The following is a 17,310-nucleotide window of genomic DNA, read 5'->3' on the forward strand; positions in this document are numbered from 1 at the left end:
CTGCTAGCAGCGACGTGACAGCTGAAGTACTCCTTTGCTCAGCAGACACAGTCACCGCCAGTCTAGGGGCAATGAGGATGCTGTTTTAGAGCTGGTTCTGGTATCAGGAAGGAGAGCTGGCCAGGGGTTCGAGTCATTCAGGACTGGTCACAAGCTAACCCTGGCCATGTCACTCCACAGAAACACATCAAACTGTCTAGAATTTAGGAAAGGCAAACCTCAGGAAACCTACTGGCATTTGTTAATGTGACTGATGAGCTGAAAATTTTCAGAACGGTTACAAAGCAACTGAAAGCCCTTCCCAGCCTTTGGGCTTGCTTGTCAAGCTAAAGAAAAAACTTGGTGGGGAGGATTTCTCACTACCTGGACTGTGATTATAACCTTACTTGTAATGCTAAAGATACACAGAAAACCTTCTCCTACAAAAATGGACAAAAAGATTAAGAAAAGCAAGCATGTTTCAGAGCTTACAGGCTACAGAGTAAAAACAGCTAGAAGCCTACTTGAGCTGAACCAGAAAAAGAAATAATGGACATATTACTGTTCCTATGCATTTAAGCTTCAAAAAATAGAAAGACAGGCAGCTATCTACTCACTGAGGCTGAAAAGGATGCTAAGGGAAAAATAAGCAGGAACAAACACTGAAATGTACTTTGCCTTCCATTTCAATAAATATAATAAAATGATACACTGAAAATGAGGCTTGGATAATGGTTATTACCACATACAGTGTGGAAACAAAATTAGAACATTTACAAGAAAGAAATAAGGGGATCTGGATAATCTCCATCCCACAATGCTGAAATAATTGGCACACAGAACAATGACAGATACGCCAAAAATCATTAAGAGAGGGAGAGGGGGAAAGGAAGTAGTTTGGGAGAGAGGGAAAACAATCTTGGCGCTACAAATATGACCTTGATAACACAAGATCTGAAAAAGAAGTTGAGGAAATGTAGTAGTGAAATGAATGGTGAAATGAAAATTAGACAAATTTGATTTTAATGGGGGTAGTTTATTCATCAAAAAGGGTAATACAGTGAACTTAAAAAAGAATCACAGAATCACAGAATTTCTAGGTTGGAAGAGACCTCAAGATCATCGAGTCCAACCTCTGACCTAACACTAACAGTCCCCACTAAACCATATCCCTAAGCTCTACATCTAAATGTCTTTTAAAGACATCCAGGGATGGTGACTCCACCACTTCCCTGGGCAGCCTGTTCCAATGTCTAACAAAAGTAAAGCAAGAGCTGATGTGATCCCTCTTTGAACAATATTTAAGGTGGAGACCTATAAGAGTTGAAAGATGAACAAAGCACTGGCTGAAGGAAAGGCAATAAAAAGATATCCAGAAAAAGAGACAGTACAGTGTTCTTTAGGTACTGTTAAATTAGTTATTAGATAATTTATGTACTGACAAAAAGCAAGTACCCACTAATGACTTCTGGAAGAAAAAAAGTTAGGAGAAGAAATTGTTCCTGAAACCATCTCACAGAAATTTGTCAGTCTTTTGCGTTGGCTGGAGCAATGCAAATGCAATGAAATTTGCATACCAAATGAAAACCTATTATGAACAATGACTTTTGCTATGGTCAGGGACCCATTAACAGGAGATGAAGGGGGGAAGAGAGATCTCAACACAAAAGACCATATACTCCTGTTAGCCCTCATAACAGCTGTTTGATACTGATGCTTTGCAGTTATTCTACAAAAAAGAAAATGTATTTTTAGTAGAAACCCAGGAGCAATCAATTATATAAAGTACCGGTAAACCACTATTTTAAATTTTATATGGTTGTGGTTACCTAATTCAAAGCAAAACAAAAACACATAAGAAAAATGGCATGCTTCCCCTCAAAAACTATTTAATTGAAACAGGTGCAGAGAAGACTACTCAGAGGATTGAAAAAAAACTATTTTACAGGGGAAGCTGAAGCACTTGGAACGCTTTAGACTAACAACTACATGCTAAAAGCAACACAACCCTGTAGGTACATCTTGTGTAGAGTAGATAAGACTTCATAGGGAAAGGATGGCTTGTTCCGAGTGGAAATGCAGAGGCCAGTTCCAGCTCAGAGAGTGGAACTGTCTTTCAACCAAGATGGGGCAGATAAGGGGAAAAACCTGATAATCCATTGATTATCTGAGACAGAAAAAAATAAAATCTTCAACAACTCGCTGTTTGGCTCAGGCATGGAAGGGCTCCCTCTGCCCTGAAGCAAGAGATATGACTCCAGCCATAGTGATGGAGGACAAGCAGTACTGTAGTGGGAAACATCAGCAAGGTCTGCATGGCACCTCACTCATATTTTTAACTACCGTTCAAGTAATATTTTTTTTCTGGATCACACTTCCGTAGTTCAGGTACTGTCTATTCCCCACTTATCCCTTGTTATAACAGAGGTGTAAGACAATGTCTCTGACCCTTTATGCTGCTTCTGTGGGGCACACTACAGTTTATTCATCATTTCCATCTTTCATGAAGGCTTTCAATTTGTTAGAATGCAGAGAGAGAGCTAGCAACAGGCTCAACAAGATTTAAACTTTTCTTTTTTACATGATTGTTTGGGGAAATTGTCCCCTTCAGTCCTCCAATCCTGAATCGGCCGTACTTTAATAGTCCATTACAAGAAGAGAAACAAATCTCAATATTTACTTTTTGTTGAACTATCAGATAAACGCTCGGTCTATTTCTGTTCTATTCACATTCTCCCACAATTTCCATTACAAGGTATGCACTGAGCACTTTGACAAGAAGTTCCCCACCACTAAGAATCTTAGTGCTAGAAGAAAAAGGAAATATTTAGTTAGGTTTTGGTTTCAAGCAGAAATACATTTTCAAAATTAAACTGGAATTTCCCCCCACATCTTACTCCTTTGCAACACAGGCTCACACATTCAACCAACTCAGAGATATAAACCATAAATTTTGCTAAGTGAATCTGAATCCCATTTAGCTGGAAACAGCTTTGGTTTGTTTAACTGTCCTGAACTACCAGTAAAACCTGCTATACTGCCCTTCTGATTAAATTGGTTAGAAATGGCTCGTGGTAACTTTTATTCACAGGTTTGCACGGTATCCAGCAAACAGGACTATCTGCACTGCATACAATATACAAGATACTGTTGCATCTAAAATGAACTTGTTAATCATTAAATTGTAAAGATAACATTGATATATGCTATGCTGCTTATTTTCATATCCTTAGTAAAACGTAAGGCCTAAAAAGGAAGTCTGTAGGATGCATGCCAAAAACGTTTGGTTTTCAGAAAATTTATGTATTATCTTTCACATAGTAAACCCTCTTAGCCTCTACTTGCTAGTACAACAGTGTTCTTCTGGCAAATTAACCAACTTTTTCTTCCAGTTTCTGCTCCTTTTGTTCTGCTTTTTTTTTTTTTTTTTTGAAAATGAGTTCATCTTGCCATACTCTGTAACAGCTTGCAGTAGTTATCTTTGAAAAAAGTTCCCTTTTTCAACTCACAAGCATGACTGCACCCTATTTAAAGATGAGCTTCATCTCTCCAAGTTTCTTATTAAAAAAGAGTTGATGATGTAATGCAATGTAATGGTAATCCATGGAAAAGGGTTTATAGTTCTCTGAAAGCAGCAGGCTACTGTCGAGTCCAAAGCAGTTTAGAGATGAACTATGAAAGGAGGAAAGCACATTTGATTTGCGTAACTGATTCTGATTTTATCCCTAGTCAGTAGTGACTTTACAGTCAATAAATGAAACAAACATAACTGAAAGGAAGACTAAAAGGGGAAAACTAAAAAGGGAAAAGCTATGCAAAACCTACTTTTAGCTTTTTTAAAATTATTATTATTATTTTATTTATTTCCTCATTCTTTATCTAAAGTATGAGGGTCATACCTCCTTGAAAAACCTTGGCAAGACAGCTATATAAGAACAATTATCACAGGCATATAAAAGCCTGAAACTATAGTCCTATATTAAAACTATCGTCCTATAGTTAATACCTACCTTTCTTCATTCTATGTTCAAGTGTTGCTGTTTACAAGTCAGCAACCTGTATCTCATTTCTCTACTATTCCAAACCTGAACAACACCCAAAAAAAAAAGCCAAGACTTTCCAGCAGAAGTGCTAGAAGTGTTTCACAAAGACTTCTTTACAGAGAAGCACTGGCTTTTTTTCTATTTCTTGATTAAATACAAGCATAAAGACAGTATATAACTTATTCAAGACTTCTGAGAGTATTTGATGTTTCTCTCTCAACAACTCTCCTGGATTTGTAGGAATGTAGCTAGTACCACTTCCAAGTACCCTGGTCCTTTTCTTTCCTTCCCTTCTACAAAACAAGATGTGGTTATGTTTGACATCACATTAAAACATTCTGTATTTTTAAACTGGTTTGAAAATATACTGCAGCAAGTTAATTTTGTTTGGGAATTACATATAGGCAAAAGCAAACGCAGCAACCATATACATATCAAAAGTCAAACAAACTCATCCTGGACAAAGACGTTAGTTATATATAACATTAAGAAAGATCTGTAAAATTCACTCTAACTTAAACATTTTCAAGTTTTCATTGCTACCAGACATCCCCTGCAGTCATTACCCTCATGCCACTGGATGAAATGGCTGATGGGTGGCTTAGAGAAGGTTTCAAGCTGGCACTACTATTTAACAACTCACATTAAGCTCACGTACATCTTTTAAAACACATATGAAACACTTAGTGTTGTCAATTGCTTTTCCATATAATGTTGTGATTAGCAGCAATATTAGCTCCAGGAGCTACTGCCACCCCACTGCATTGCTTGCCTCAATGTCTCCCATGCACAGTTCATACCACCTTGCGGTACTGCTTACTCCTGCGCTACAGACCAGCTAGAAAGCTTGTACTCACAAGAAAGGAACAAAATCTCCATTCCTAGCTCAAACCAGCAACTTGATAAAAACAAGCCTACTCACGGAGGTGTACAGGATTTACCAGAAATAAGGAACTCCTTCAGAAAACTATAATATTGTTTATAAACATATATTTTAAGCAACAGGAATTTGATCATTCTAGGAATCTCAGATGAAGCAATTCTGAAACACAGCTAACTGGTTTTCTTGACCTGATGCACCCCTGAACTGTATTCGCAGCCAGGCAGTAATAGGGAGATGGCTGTGAACCTATGGGAAGACCACCAAGGCTGGTGGGAAGGCCCACTGACATATGCTTAGAAATGGCTCATGGTAACTTTTGTTCTCCAAATGAGGTTTGGAGCCAAGATCCCTCCCTCTGCCCTATCTGAGCGCTAACTGCTGCTGTTCCTAGCTCTGGGGAAGCCAACAGGACTCAGTATCAGCACATGCTCAGTCCTCTAGAAAACACTGTCTCTGCCAAAGCTAGAGGTGGATCAGACATGTAGTTAAGGAGAATCAGTTCTAGAAAACACCTCCTCAAATCCAGAAGCTTCACTAAGGATCCTCTGCCTTTCCAGCCTGAACCCTGGCAGATTCACAGGTCTTTGGCTCCTGTCAGAGACAGCTACTCACACACCAACAAAATAGTCACATGGAGCTCTCATGCCACCTAGGAAAGTCAAATAGCTGCAGGAAGTTCACCATAACTGAACTTGGGAGAAAGCATCAACAAAAAAAATCAACACCCTGTTATTGAACTCCCTGAGAATCTGCGTTCTCAGTTTCACTTGATTAGTGTCACCATTTTAACTAAATTATTCTCTGCAAGAAAGTTTTCTGGAACAAAGCCCATAAACCAATGATCCATGAAAAACAATTAGAACTACTTCCTTTTCATAAGTTGTATAAGCAGCAGAGATCCTGTCAGTTATGGTTGGAAGAAAGTCATCACACTACTTTCTTCTTATTCTCTTTCTCCTCCTTCCCCCTTATTCTTCCCCACCCATTCACCCCTTCAAATATATCACTCTTCAGTAATAAAGAGCAGTTTCCCTGCCTCTATGTATTCGGAACATATCAACCTTTGACTATGTTAAATAGAGCGTTTCCTCAGACACAGCATCTATTCTGTCCTCCTCATGCTCATACGAGCTCTATCCAAACAATCTGAAGAGACAGGATGTTTAAATTTGGGGGGGGGGGGGGCGGGGGGGGGAGGGGAGGGAGGGAACACTCTCTGGAAGGCACAGAAAAGGAGCTTTTTAAAGAGCGTCATCTGTTCCTGAAAAGCAATCCAAATTGCGCTACTAGTTTTTGCCTACATTTCACGGCCCAGTGTAGCATCAAGCCCATCCCAAACAGTTTAATTTAGGGCTGCTGTAACCCCTCGGAGAAGTTCTCCTAGAGAATGCTTCTGACCATAACAAAACATTAAGACACCCAAGATGCACATAAGTCTAAACACTATTTATTCTTGGAGTTCAACCCTTCTCCCAGAAGTCAAGGGCAAAGGCTCCACCAGCTCCACAACTACCAGGACTCTTCAGAGTTGTTAGCCTCAACTCTAACCCCATTACTAGGAAATCCAAGTAGACCTAACTGCCGGCCCTACAATTGAGCACAATAAATGGCACTGTTTATTTGTGTATGAAGATGGTGCTTCCCTCTTCCGTGTGCCCTGCTAAGCTGGAGTGCAGTACGAATGCTGTATCCACGCTTGATGTGACTGCTTTCTCAATGCTACGGGGGCAAGCTAATACTCCCATCTTACTAAATGTTTGTTAAACCAGTTAATAAAAGTAGTATAATAAGGAGTTTCACTGTAAATTATCATCTTCCTGTTCCAAATACAAATGTGTTTTCTTGGAATTTCAAGATTTTCCTCAAACAAAAGGTGTTTGCATGGGATGGAATATCCAAGAAGGTAAAAGAGTTTGTAAAAGGGAAGCATATTTGTGTGATTAAAGCACAAAATCTATACTTAATTAACAGATTCTCTGTTCCAAGATCTGCACTTATTTTTTATTGTTCAATTAAAGGAAAAATGTGATTTTTCAGAAGCCCTACAGTAGAGAGCTACCCATATAATAACTGCATTCATATGAACTGCGCATTCATCTGCTTGAGTTTTCAAAAACCTGAGAGCCTAGGTACAAACACACACAAATCTAGATAGAAAATGTAATTTGTATTAACTTATTAACTGCCTGTCATGAAGTACAGAAGTCATCTCTTGGCTTTATCATGACCAGAGCTTTCTTTTCCTTTCCTCTTCATATATATATAATGGCATATTTCTTCAGCATTGAGCCCTTACACCTGAGCAACAGGCTTCAGTGGATCTTGTTACAGAATATATTTCTCTCAGTTTTATGCACATTACAAAATGACCCATTTATGGTAATCACGAGGTAACTACTTATTCATAGATGTTTAGCATTCCCCTAGCAGCCCAAACAAAGAACAATGTAATTTTAATCTAAACAAATGTGGCAATATTACTTCATGGAAATCATTACATTTGAGAAGCAGCAGACATTGCTGAGTGTATGTTCACAAAACAGACTCTTCCAGATTCATGCACGCACATGTACTCTCAAGAAGCCCCTACTCCTTGTAGAACAGGCTGACAAGATGTTCCTTAAAATACACGTACCTGCATCAACAGTTTGATGCATCAAAAAGTACAGAAGCAAAATGCATCTTTCACTGGAGAAATAGCTCACAGATGCACACATTAATTCTGTACCCTTAAAAATCTGTTCACTAACTGCAAAACAGAGTAAAATTAGTTCTTCATCCTTGACCAGGCAGTGAAAAAATGCTTGATTTGAAGGCCAGATACATTGTTCCAGCTAAATGCAAGCCGTAAGTTCTCAACTGACATTTGCTTTGGCGAACTCACACAAATCAAGATCGCCCATTCTGCCTTCAAAAAAGGGCTTGGGGATTTACTGTGTTAATGGGGCATTGTTCATTTATAGGTATGACAGTTCACACAAACTTGTTTTTCAATGGAAAAAGTCACAGACAAAACTATTTCAATTCCCCTTGAAGAGAAGGGGGAAGCTTTTTGTGAAAGTTGGCAGTCTCCTTTGCCTTTTCTTCAACTGAAAGAAAAAAACGTCAATACAAGAGAAGTGGAACTAACTACACAAGAAATACTGTGAAAGCACAGAACAACCTGTCCTATAACCTGCAATTACAAGTCCCAAGCAACCTCCAAGGGACCACTAACTGGGCAGTCACAAGCAAAAAGCAAGGGGTGTCCGTGCATTGTACACAAGACAAAATAAAGCTTAGAACTCTCTGTTTCCCCACCCCAAAAATATAAATCACAGAATCACAGAATTGTCTAGGTTGGAAGAGACCTCAAGATCATCAAGTCCAACCTCTGACCTAACACTAAGAAGTCCTCCAAGGGGGAAGACTTCATACAGAGTGTACAGAAAGCTGCTGTTAAATCAACAAATAGAAGTGCTGTGTTCCCATCCAGTCCAGAAGAGAAGTTACAATATGCAAGGCACCACCTTGCCTTGCCTTTAAAAAATGATGCATTATAGCATCTGTACAGCGATCTGCGCACTCCAGCATACGCTGCAGTGGCCACAGTTGGCTTTTTTTTTTTTTTTTTTTTTTTTTTTAAATCTTGCCAATCTGAAAAGTGTTCTCGTTGCACTTCCACATTTTCTAGGGTCTATTCAACAACTGATGACAACTCTGAATCTTGGGATTAGGAAAGTTTCAAAGGCAGCTCTGTTAAATCTTTACTGTCCTCTCCCATTTAAAACTCAGCACGTACTACTACTTATTTGAGTAAACTTTGGTAATCTTCATGCAAATGCATTTGGGTGTTTCATTCTCAGGGCAGGTAGTAGAGATGAATGCTCTTTCCATGACTAGAGAACTTTCCTTGAGCTAATTGAAAACAGACGTATTTTGAGTAACGAACACTGTTGCCAATAGTCTTGTAGGGAGGCAATGCAAGAATGATTTATTGACTGTGAATATCACGTAAATCTGTCCTCAAGTAAAAGGATCATCTCCGCACAGAATAAATGTAAGTACTCAGTCATCAATGCTCTGAATTTTACATATTTCCTAACTAAGCAAAAAACCACAGCATATCCTAACCCCCTCAGAGGTTCTCACACAGCAAATTATATCTGTATTTATATCTAAATAGAGCCAGAAAGGCAACACTCAATTACAACATTGTAAAATTAGATTATATTTCATGTGTTTTCCAAGACTTCCTTCTACCATCCCATTTTCACATCACCTTTGCATTTATTACTTACTCTGTGGTCCAAGGGGAAGGCAGTAGTCAGTCAATATGCTGGAAGCTAAAAGAAGAGTTTTCTTTTCCATCTATAACAGCTGTTGTGACCTTCCTTTTTACTGCCATTTCCAGCAAGTGTTTTTGTTTCATTTTCATCTGAGGCCTGCAAATTCTGACCATTACAGGGATGGAAAACAAAAATAATTTTTTTTCATGGAAACTTTTGATGAACATCAGATGCTTGAGCAACTCTCCTGATTCATAGTGGAAGTACGTTCTACAAACTTCTTTAGAGGCACGCACAGCTTTCTTTTGTTCATCATTTGGGAGTTATCACTCTGAGGATCTGGATCTCACTTCAGCTATCTTGCATCTAACACACCATAGATTTACTTTTGAGTAAATCTACGTAAAATCTATGTTGAGTAAAATCTAAAGCTACATTCTCTGCAGACATTCACTGTGTCCTAGGCACATGCAAACTCTGACCACACTGAGCATGGTAGGTCCTCATTTGCACTGCAGCAAGAAAGTCAACATATATCAACGACTATGAATGCATTCAAAGAGAAAAACTGAAAAAAAAGAAAAAAAAGGAAGAAGAAAAAAAAAGGTAAACCACTGTAAATACTTCAGTAGCCATATTAAAATCTGGAAAAAACAAAACAAAACACCCTCTGAATCTGGTGATCCTTGAGTCAAATAATACTGGACATGAAATAACCTCAATTCTTCAAATTTGTTTTGCTGTTCTGTGACTATTATAAGCTACATTTTAGTCCTTTATGGTACAGAGTACACTTGTATCAGCTCCTCCATGGCAGTTAAGAGAAGAGCTGTGCTGAGTAGCTCTTGAAGAAGTTGATTCCAAAAGCAGAAACATAAGAAAGAAACTTGGCAATCTTGACAAGTTAGGGGAAAAAAGTGCCTTCTTTTAAAAGAAGAAATTTGCATGCCCACTTTGACTCATCAGCTGTGGACCATGCTGATGAATGTCACATTGTACTCAAGCTGGTGCCATATTTAAAGGTAACTCACCACAGACAAACTGATTTCCATGAAGCTGTCCAGTTACTTGGTGATAATTTGGGCCATTAAGAAAATAAGGCATAGCCAAATACAGTGACAAAGAAACTATAGAGGCTCCAACACCCACTACTATTGGTCCTTCACGAACTAATTGCAAAAGATTGATTTCTTTATTTCCTTCCATTCTAAACAAGAGTTTGACCCCTAGCATTGTACCTGACTGGAGAGGAGTATTAACAAGGCACTGAATACTCTCCAAGAGCAGGACTTGATTTCTGCCCTTCAATCCACCCAAGTCACTGCAAGAATGGGGCATGATGAAGCTCAAAAACATCCAACAGAGCATCAGACTTTTTAAGGTTTACCAGATGTTTAGCAAACAACTTTAAGTACAACAAAGTACTTGCAAGCTTGGCAAATGTTAACTTCTGCATCTGAAGGGCAAATTTCAGAAGCTCCACTATAAAACTGCAGTATTTGATAGTTAGCTGCATGCATATGGACGCACATAAATACAAATGACCCAGGCAGTAATGGATGGATCTACTTGTGAAATGGTTAACCTTCAAGACTTGATTTCAAGACTCTGGAAATAGCCATTTTTCTCCAAAGCAATTAGAATATCTAATTTGTAATTACTTGGTCACTTTCAGTTTAATAATGGAGAGACATTGTGCTAATCGAATACCCAGTCCTGCACTCCCTAAAGTGCAACACGGGAACAGAGGTCAATGCATACAGGCAAGGAGACTCATCAGCTCAGTAGGCTCAGTGAAATATGCTTCAGAACTGTAATTGCCTTCCAGAAATCACTAATTTTGAAGGGATTCTTATAAATCCATAATTACAGAAGAGCAAATCCTTGTCATAAAACACTGAAAACTATATTCATGCAGTTCTAAAACATTGCTTTCAACAGCATGGCCCATTGGAAAGGTATTCTTGCATTATGCTCCAACATAAACGACGCTTTAATGCAGTGCCCAGGAGCAGCACTGAAGATTGTATTACGGCAGTGAAGACATGCCAGGTCAATACATGTATGATCCATCATCCCTTCGCAGTGGAAGGCAACTGGAGTCCAGTGGTGGCATTTTGCCTTTTTTTTTTTTTTTTTTCTTTTTTTTTTTTTTTTCCCCAGGTATCAAACACAGCTCAGTATGACATCCAATTCTACAAAACTCACACCACCTACATGATTCAATACTTAGGAATATTTAGAGTTATCCTTACCATAAGTATTGGGAAGAGAGTCCATCTGTCCTTCTATCGTTCCGTTACCTTAGGACAAAGCTACTGAAGCCCACCAACCTCAATAGTAATTGCTGCCAATTTTCCTTTTGAACCTCAGCATTCCTTCAGAACAGCTCCACTGCAAGAGACAGAAGAAAACTGCCTCTGACGTTTTGCTGGAAGAGGAATACAGCTATGAACAAAGGTTAAAACTGAAAACCTGAAACTGCTTCGCAGAGGTGTGGCTGCTGAAACCTGACATGGTTGCGTCACCAAGTTTTTACTTTGGCAAACACAGCTTCCTGAATTCAAACAAATCTTAGACAGAACTATCTTTTGTTCCAGCAATAACCAATTATTACACAGGCACGCTTTCAAGGTCGCTAGCGGGAAGAGTAAACTACACCAGGATATGTCAGTCACAAGTAATGTTTTAAAAAAGTTAACACCGAACTATACATATTTAAAGCCTCCCACACTTAGCAGGATGCAAAGTGCTTACTTCCTTCCAACTGACCACAAATAAACATGAACAAAAAGATTCACAGAAAGGCAACATTGGATATTCATATTCCTCTCTGTTACAACTTATTTCAACATTGCTTACAATCTAAATAATTCTTGTTTTACTTTGGCAAAATAGAACAAAATTAAATGTCTTGCTTGAATGATTTTGGTAGAAGACTATGTTGCCTTTAAAACAATTTCAAGAACAGGAGGAAAAAAAGTGTGTTTACCAAAGACTTTGTTCTCCTTTATATTAGGAACTTTAATGGAAATACAGATTTGAAAAAGAAGCATTTTCACAATTGCTAATAAGGACTATGTAACCTATATTTGTATCTTCTTCCAAAATAGAATAGTGCTCAAATTATAAGTATTGTTGTACTTATAAAGACATTTATATTTAATGAATGCAAAGTCAAAAATACAATCATTCCTAAAGGTATCACTTATTCTCTTCAGGAGTGCATACATTTAGATTATTACTAACAAAAAAGGGCATTAAAAAACACACAAAAAAAAGTCAGTTCTTGAAACAGACATCATAGGCAAAATTTAAAAAAAAAAAAAAAAAAGCAAAAGTACTGTAAAAGGAGACATAAAGCACCCTTCTTAAGGATTTAAAACAACTTCTATTAAGACAGAGGAAGATCACACCACATTTTTCTGGCAGGGAGGTTTTGTAGCTTTCTTTAAATAAGAGGATTATGACAGAAGTTAAATACAAGATATTGGACTGGACAGACACCATCATGTTCTTGTACTAAAGGTCACTAAATGTGTTGAAAGCTTTACTACAGGCTTTCCTATACAGTTGGTAAAAACAACAGTTTCTTTTATTTCAACTTTGTATTCCTCCTTCAGTTACAGTAAACTGATAATGCCAAGTGAATAATGAGTGATAATAAAGAAAACAATGCAATTGCTGTTGTTTTGTTTGGTTGTCTTTGACAAACGCGTGAATTGTCACATGTACTGCTTCAGTATATTGAACTATACTTCAGGTTGAAAAACTATACTTCTGCTTTACTGTGCTTCAGAATATATAACAATATTACAAATAAACAACACAAGAGCATTGTTTTGGTTAAGATGCTGTTCACTCACTGGATTTAAAGAATATTTTTGAAGACTCTAACAGGAAAAAAACACACACTGGTAGATCTTACTGAGATCAGAGTTGCAGAAAACAACCTGAATTGTAATGTTTACTGCTTTCATGAGCACATTCTCCATGCACACACACATGCACAATGATTAACTGCCATAATTCAATGCAAACAGTAATAAAAGCTTTTTTTCTCCCTAAGTAGAGAAGTTAAACACCTTCCTTTCGCAAGCTTCAAAAGTATGCACTGAGATAACACTGACATGAGGCCTCCTCATGCCCAAGAAAGTACTTAGCATCCATGACATATGGACTTTGAAGCACGAGTTTTCTGCTTGAACATGCCTACAAAAGCAATTCACATGTCAAGTATTTATACACACATACCTGGGTAAAAAATTAACAAATACAGTATAAGTCCAGTATGCATACAAAGTGCTTTGCAGACATACTCTGTAACATGGTGAATAAGAGTAACAATACTTGCTAAGAGCACACTGAAGTTTAAAGACCCTCTGAAAACATTTAACTCCACTTATTGCTCATTAATGGCAATTGGTTAGGATTTAACCTGAGCATCAAAAGAAGTTATTTCCTCATGGGGAATTATGGACCTAACTGTACAACAACACGTGGAGGCATAAACACCAGCCACCATCTGCTAGATTAGATGGGTCTCCAGCATGATATGCCAAAATATCCAGACCCCACTTAGAACTCCTGCATCATCTCTTGAAAACTTCACAATGGATCTCAGAAATCTCAAGGACTGACAAGAAGACCTAATGTGACATGAATGAAAAAAAGAAGGGGAAGTGAACGAATGACACCACCAAGGGAATTTTCCTCCACCCTCTGGAGGGCTTCATGACCTGCATGCAGAGGTCATGCATGTTGTAGGGCTGTTCTTCAGACAAACACTGCCAGGCTGGAGAGAACACTGGTACACCTAACCAACACCACGTTTCTGAAAGTGGTCATTATTTGCTTCTTCATTTATGTCAATGACACATTGAGAGACACTTGCTTCTGAAAAAAAAAAAAAAAAACAAAAAAACTCAGAAACATGCTTATGCTGAGAAGTGTGATAACTCTATAGTTTTCTAAAAATTGATTATTTACTGTAACACCTAATTGTTTCCTATATGAAAATCTAAACCATCTCAATTCTCAGGAGAATTTTCTGCCTTAGTAGTCTCTGCAGGAGATGTGTTTTTTAATGTAAACATTAATTCTGCGAGAACAAGGATAGAGAAAAGAGAGTGGGTGGGAGTATTTCCTTTTCCTTGGATTTAGTTTCACCAGCTGCTCATTGTTTACAGGCGATGTTCTACCTTTTCATTGTTTCATACATTTCCCCCACCCCTTTTCTTGATCCCTTAGAGGCAAGCACTTAGATAAAGCGATCTATTTTCCTCCCTGTAGTTAAAATTCGGTTGCCCAACTCTGGATTTATTTAAACCAAGGTCCTGTTTTGATATGCAAGCTCATGTCTGTCCTGCTTCCTTCCTTCACAAGACAGTAATTAAACCTCTGTAAATCCTCTTAGTCCAATGTGATTTTCTTGTCTCCTTGTCACTCCCTCTTGTTGGTTCATCAGGTTACCCTGTGTTTCTTGGTAAGCTTGGCTAGTCTTAACTAAATTAAATAACTGACTATTCTTACACAATTTTTGTAATTTCATCATGCTACTCATATTGAAGGTAAAAATGCACATTTGTGGAACAGAGCAACCCCTTCATCCTTAAATTCTACTGGAACTCTTTGGCATATTCAGCTGGCCATGACATCTTCTTACGTGAGTGCTTCACTGCACCAGACTGAATTACTCTCAGACTGTAGAACATTAAGTAAAGAGACATTTGTTCTTATTAACCAGACAAAACAAGCAAAGCCCACAGAACTGAAGTACTCACCACCACAGCCCCATCTACTTTTTCTTTTAACTACCAATTAGAAAAGGAACTATTTAATTTACTTTCTATATTTGTAAGGTGACACATTACAGCGCAGACCATCTGCTTCACAGACCTATCACCCTTCTGGTTTCCCTCCCATACATTTATCTCAAGTATTTTATGACTTCTTGTACTGGGTTGAATTCCCCTTTTCTGAAGGATCCCTTCCCTGTTGACTCAGTCTTGCTGCATTACTACTGGCTTCCGTTTTTCTTTTCTGTTCCCACCTCCCCCCCAAGACGTGTCTTCTCTCTGAGACCAGATGTTACTTAAACCTTTATGATTTTTTTTTTTTTTATGATCTAAATTCAAGTTTCTTTCCTTCCTAAGTTAGAGGCATGACATCAAGAATTTGTCTGAAGGGGTAGGAGGGAGGGAAATAAATCTTTCCTCCACAAATTCACTGGGCTTGTTTGGGCTGGCATCAGTTATCAGCTCAGAGCTTCCACTTTAGCTGTATTTTTGCCTATTATTTACGACAATTGGGCAACTATTAACAGCCTTGATGTTCACAACAAAACCACATATTGCCTGTACTAGGACTGACAAACATCATGACTTAGTTTCCTTTGTCTATTACAAAGATTTTCAGAACATTTCAGATCATTTTTTAGTCCAAGCTAAACTTTAGCTTTAAATAAGCAAAAGGTGTGGGGGTGGAGCCAGACCTTTTTAAACTGCTAACTGAAGTGTTTAAATCATGGCTGACACATCTAACTTTAAATAATTACAACTGTTGTAATAGAATTTAGCAAACCGCAGTCAGGTGTCTCTATTTACTGCATAAAAAGGAAGGCATTCAAAACCAAGGGAACCTGTTAAAGCATGTTGTACGGCTTAGCTCGTCTTTCCAGATCAGTAATACCAAAATCCAACGAATACCTTTTAATGCAGAATTATATTAAAAAAAAAAAAAAAATCCTTTGGTGGTGGAAGAAAAAAAAGTCTTCCTCCTTCATACTCTGAGTTATAAAAAAACACAGAATACCTGAATACTACAGACTGTACCTGTAGTTTTGAATGACAATTTTAAATCCTACAGCTAACCAGAGTCAGTGTAAAAAAAACTGATGTACACCACAAGCAATAAGAAAACAAAACACCCTAAGGCACACAACTTTAATTACACCTCTGATATTATCTGTATCAGTAATCATCTAATGTTGATTGTATAGATACAGTTTGTTTAGATATAAAGCTGTATAGATACAGCTTTATTTTTAACAGACCTTGTACTGTACATACAAAAAAGAGGTACAGAGCACTGGCCTGTGATTAAGACCCTAGAAAATAAATTTATGTTAAATTCAAGCAACAAGAATGAAATTAATTTTATTTCATTTTAACTGCAGTCTAGCAGAGCTCCTCACAGTATCAAGACATCATTAGGTATAATTTCCAGCCCACACATTTATACTTATTATTATTGTTAAATACAGCAGTAATTTATTACTATTTATTGGAACTAATTGTAACTTCACACTCCCATATGTAGTGATATCTGGAGATCTTTAATTATTTAGAGACCTTTAAAATCAATTTTGTACTTCTTAGTCTCCTCTGTGAGCCACAAAGTTTCAATTTTAATTCACGTTCAATGATTCACATGAAGAAAATAATCATAATAAAAAGCCTCAATTTATTACCCCAGTTCACTTTGTCAGATGTGCCAGACTGTTTTACAAAAGCACAAACAGTAATGCCAGCCCCCTCATGCAAGCTTTTTAGGCATACACACTCCTTCCTTCAAAACACCTTATTCAGGACTCGTTTCTAACGTTTTAGAGGGTAAGGACCTTCTGCCCCATGCCTAAACATTGGAGAAGAGAGACCTTTTTAAAAAGTATTCCCTGCATATTCCCTGCTTATGAGATCATGAGCGAACAGCCTAGGTACGAGTGTAAGTTTCTGCTCTGCCACTCTGCAGTATTACAATAGCACCACAAAACATTTCACTTGCTTCTTCACTGTTGCCTTCCAAATTGAATGTAACCCTGCTTTATCGAGAACAGGCATTACACAATGCAGTACCTCCCCAAAGCAACTCATAGCACGGGCTGTCGCTACCATCCCCAGACACTTTCTAAATGTAAGCCAACACTGCAACACGTACTCAACGACTGTATTTCAAGCAGGCGGGTCCCTGGAAGGAGAAGGGTTCAGGTATTTGCCTGCATTATTCCTTCCATTGTTGCAGTCCCACGGAAGGGTCAGATGATGATGAGGGCTGAACCACATAAAACACAGGCAGCCAGCGGGAGCTGTCCTAGCTGGACCTGCAGAGCTGATGGACAAGGTCCACTGCCCAGCCA

The 17,310-nt window shown here is 38.1% G+C and overlaps 1 protein-coding gene across 2 annotated transcripts in view; it reads right to left on the reverse strand.

The window, feature by feature from the left end:
* EML4 (EMAP like 4) overlaps positions 1-17,310 on the reverse strand; it is a 159,736-nt gene that overhangs the window by 108,652 nt on the left and 33,774 nt on the right. Inside the window, exon 1 of one of the 2 annotated variants that reach the window (XM_082756780.1) lies at positions 11,429-11,596. The exons of the other annotated variant lie outside the window; for it this stretch is intronic. Coding sequence (XP_082612906.1) covers positions 11,429-11,453 — 25 coding nt within the window. The 5' untranslated portion in view covers positions 11,454-11,596. Of the gene's footprint in view, positions 1-11,428; positions 11,597-17,310 lie in introns of those variants that run through there. 2 annotated transcript variants of the gene reach the window in all.

This window comes from Aythya marila, assembly GCF_965140915.1.
Source record: "Aythya marila genome assembly, chromosome: 3".
NCBI classification, from domain to species: domain Eukaryota; kingdom Metazoa; phylum Chordata; class Aves; order Anseriformes; family Anatidae; genus Aythya; species Aythya marila.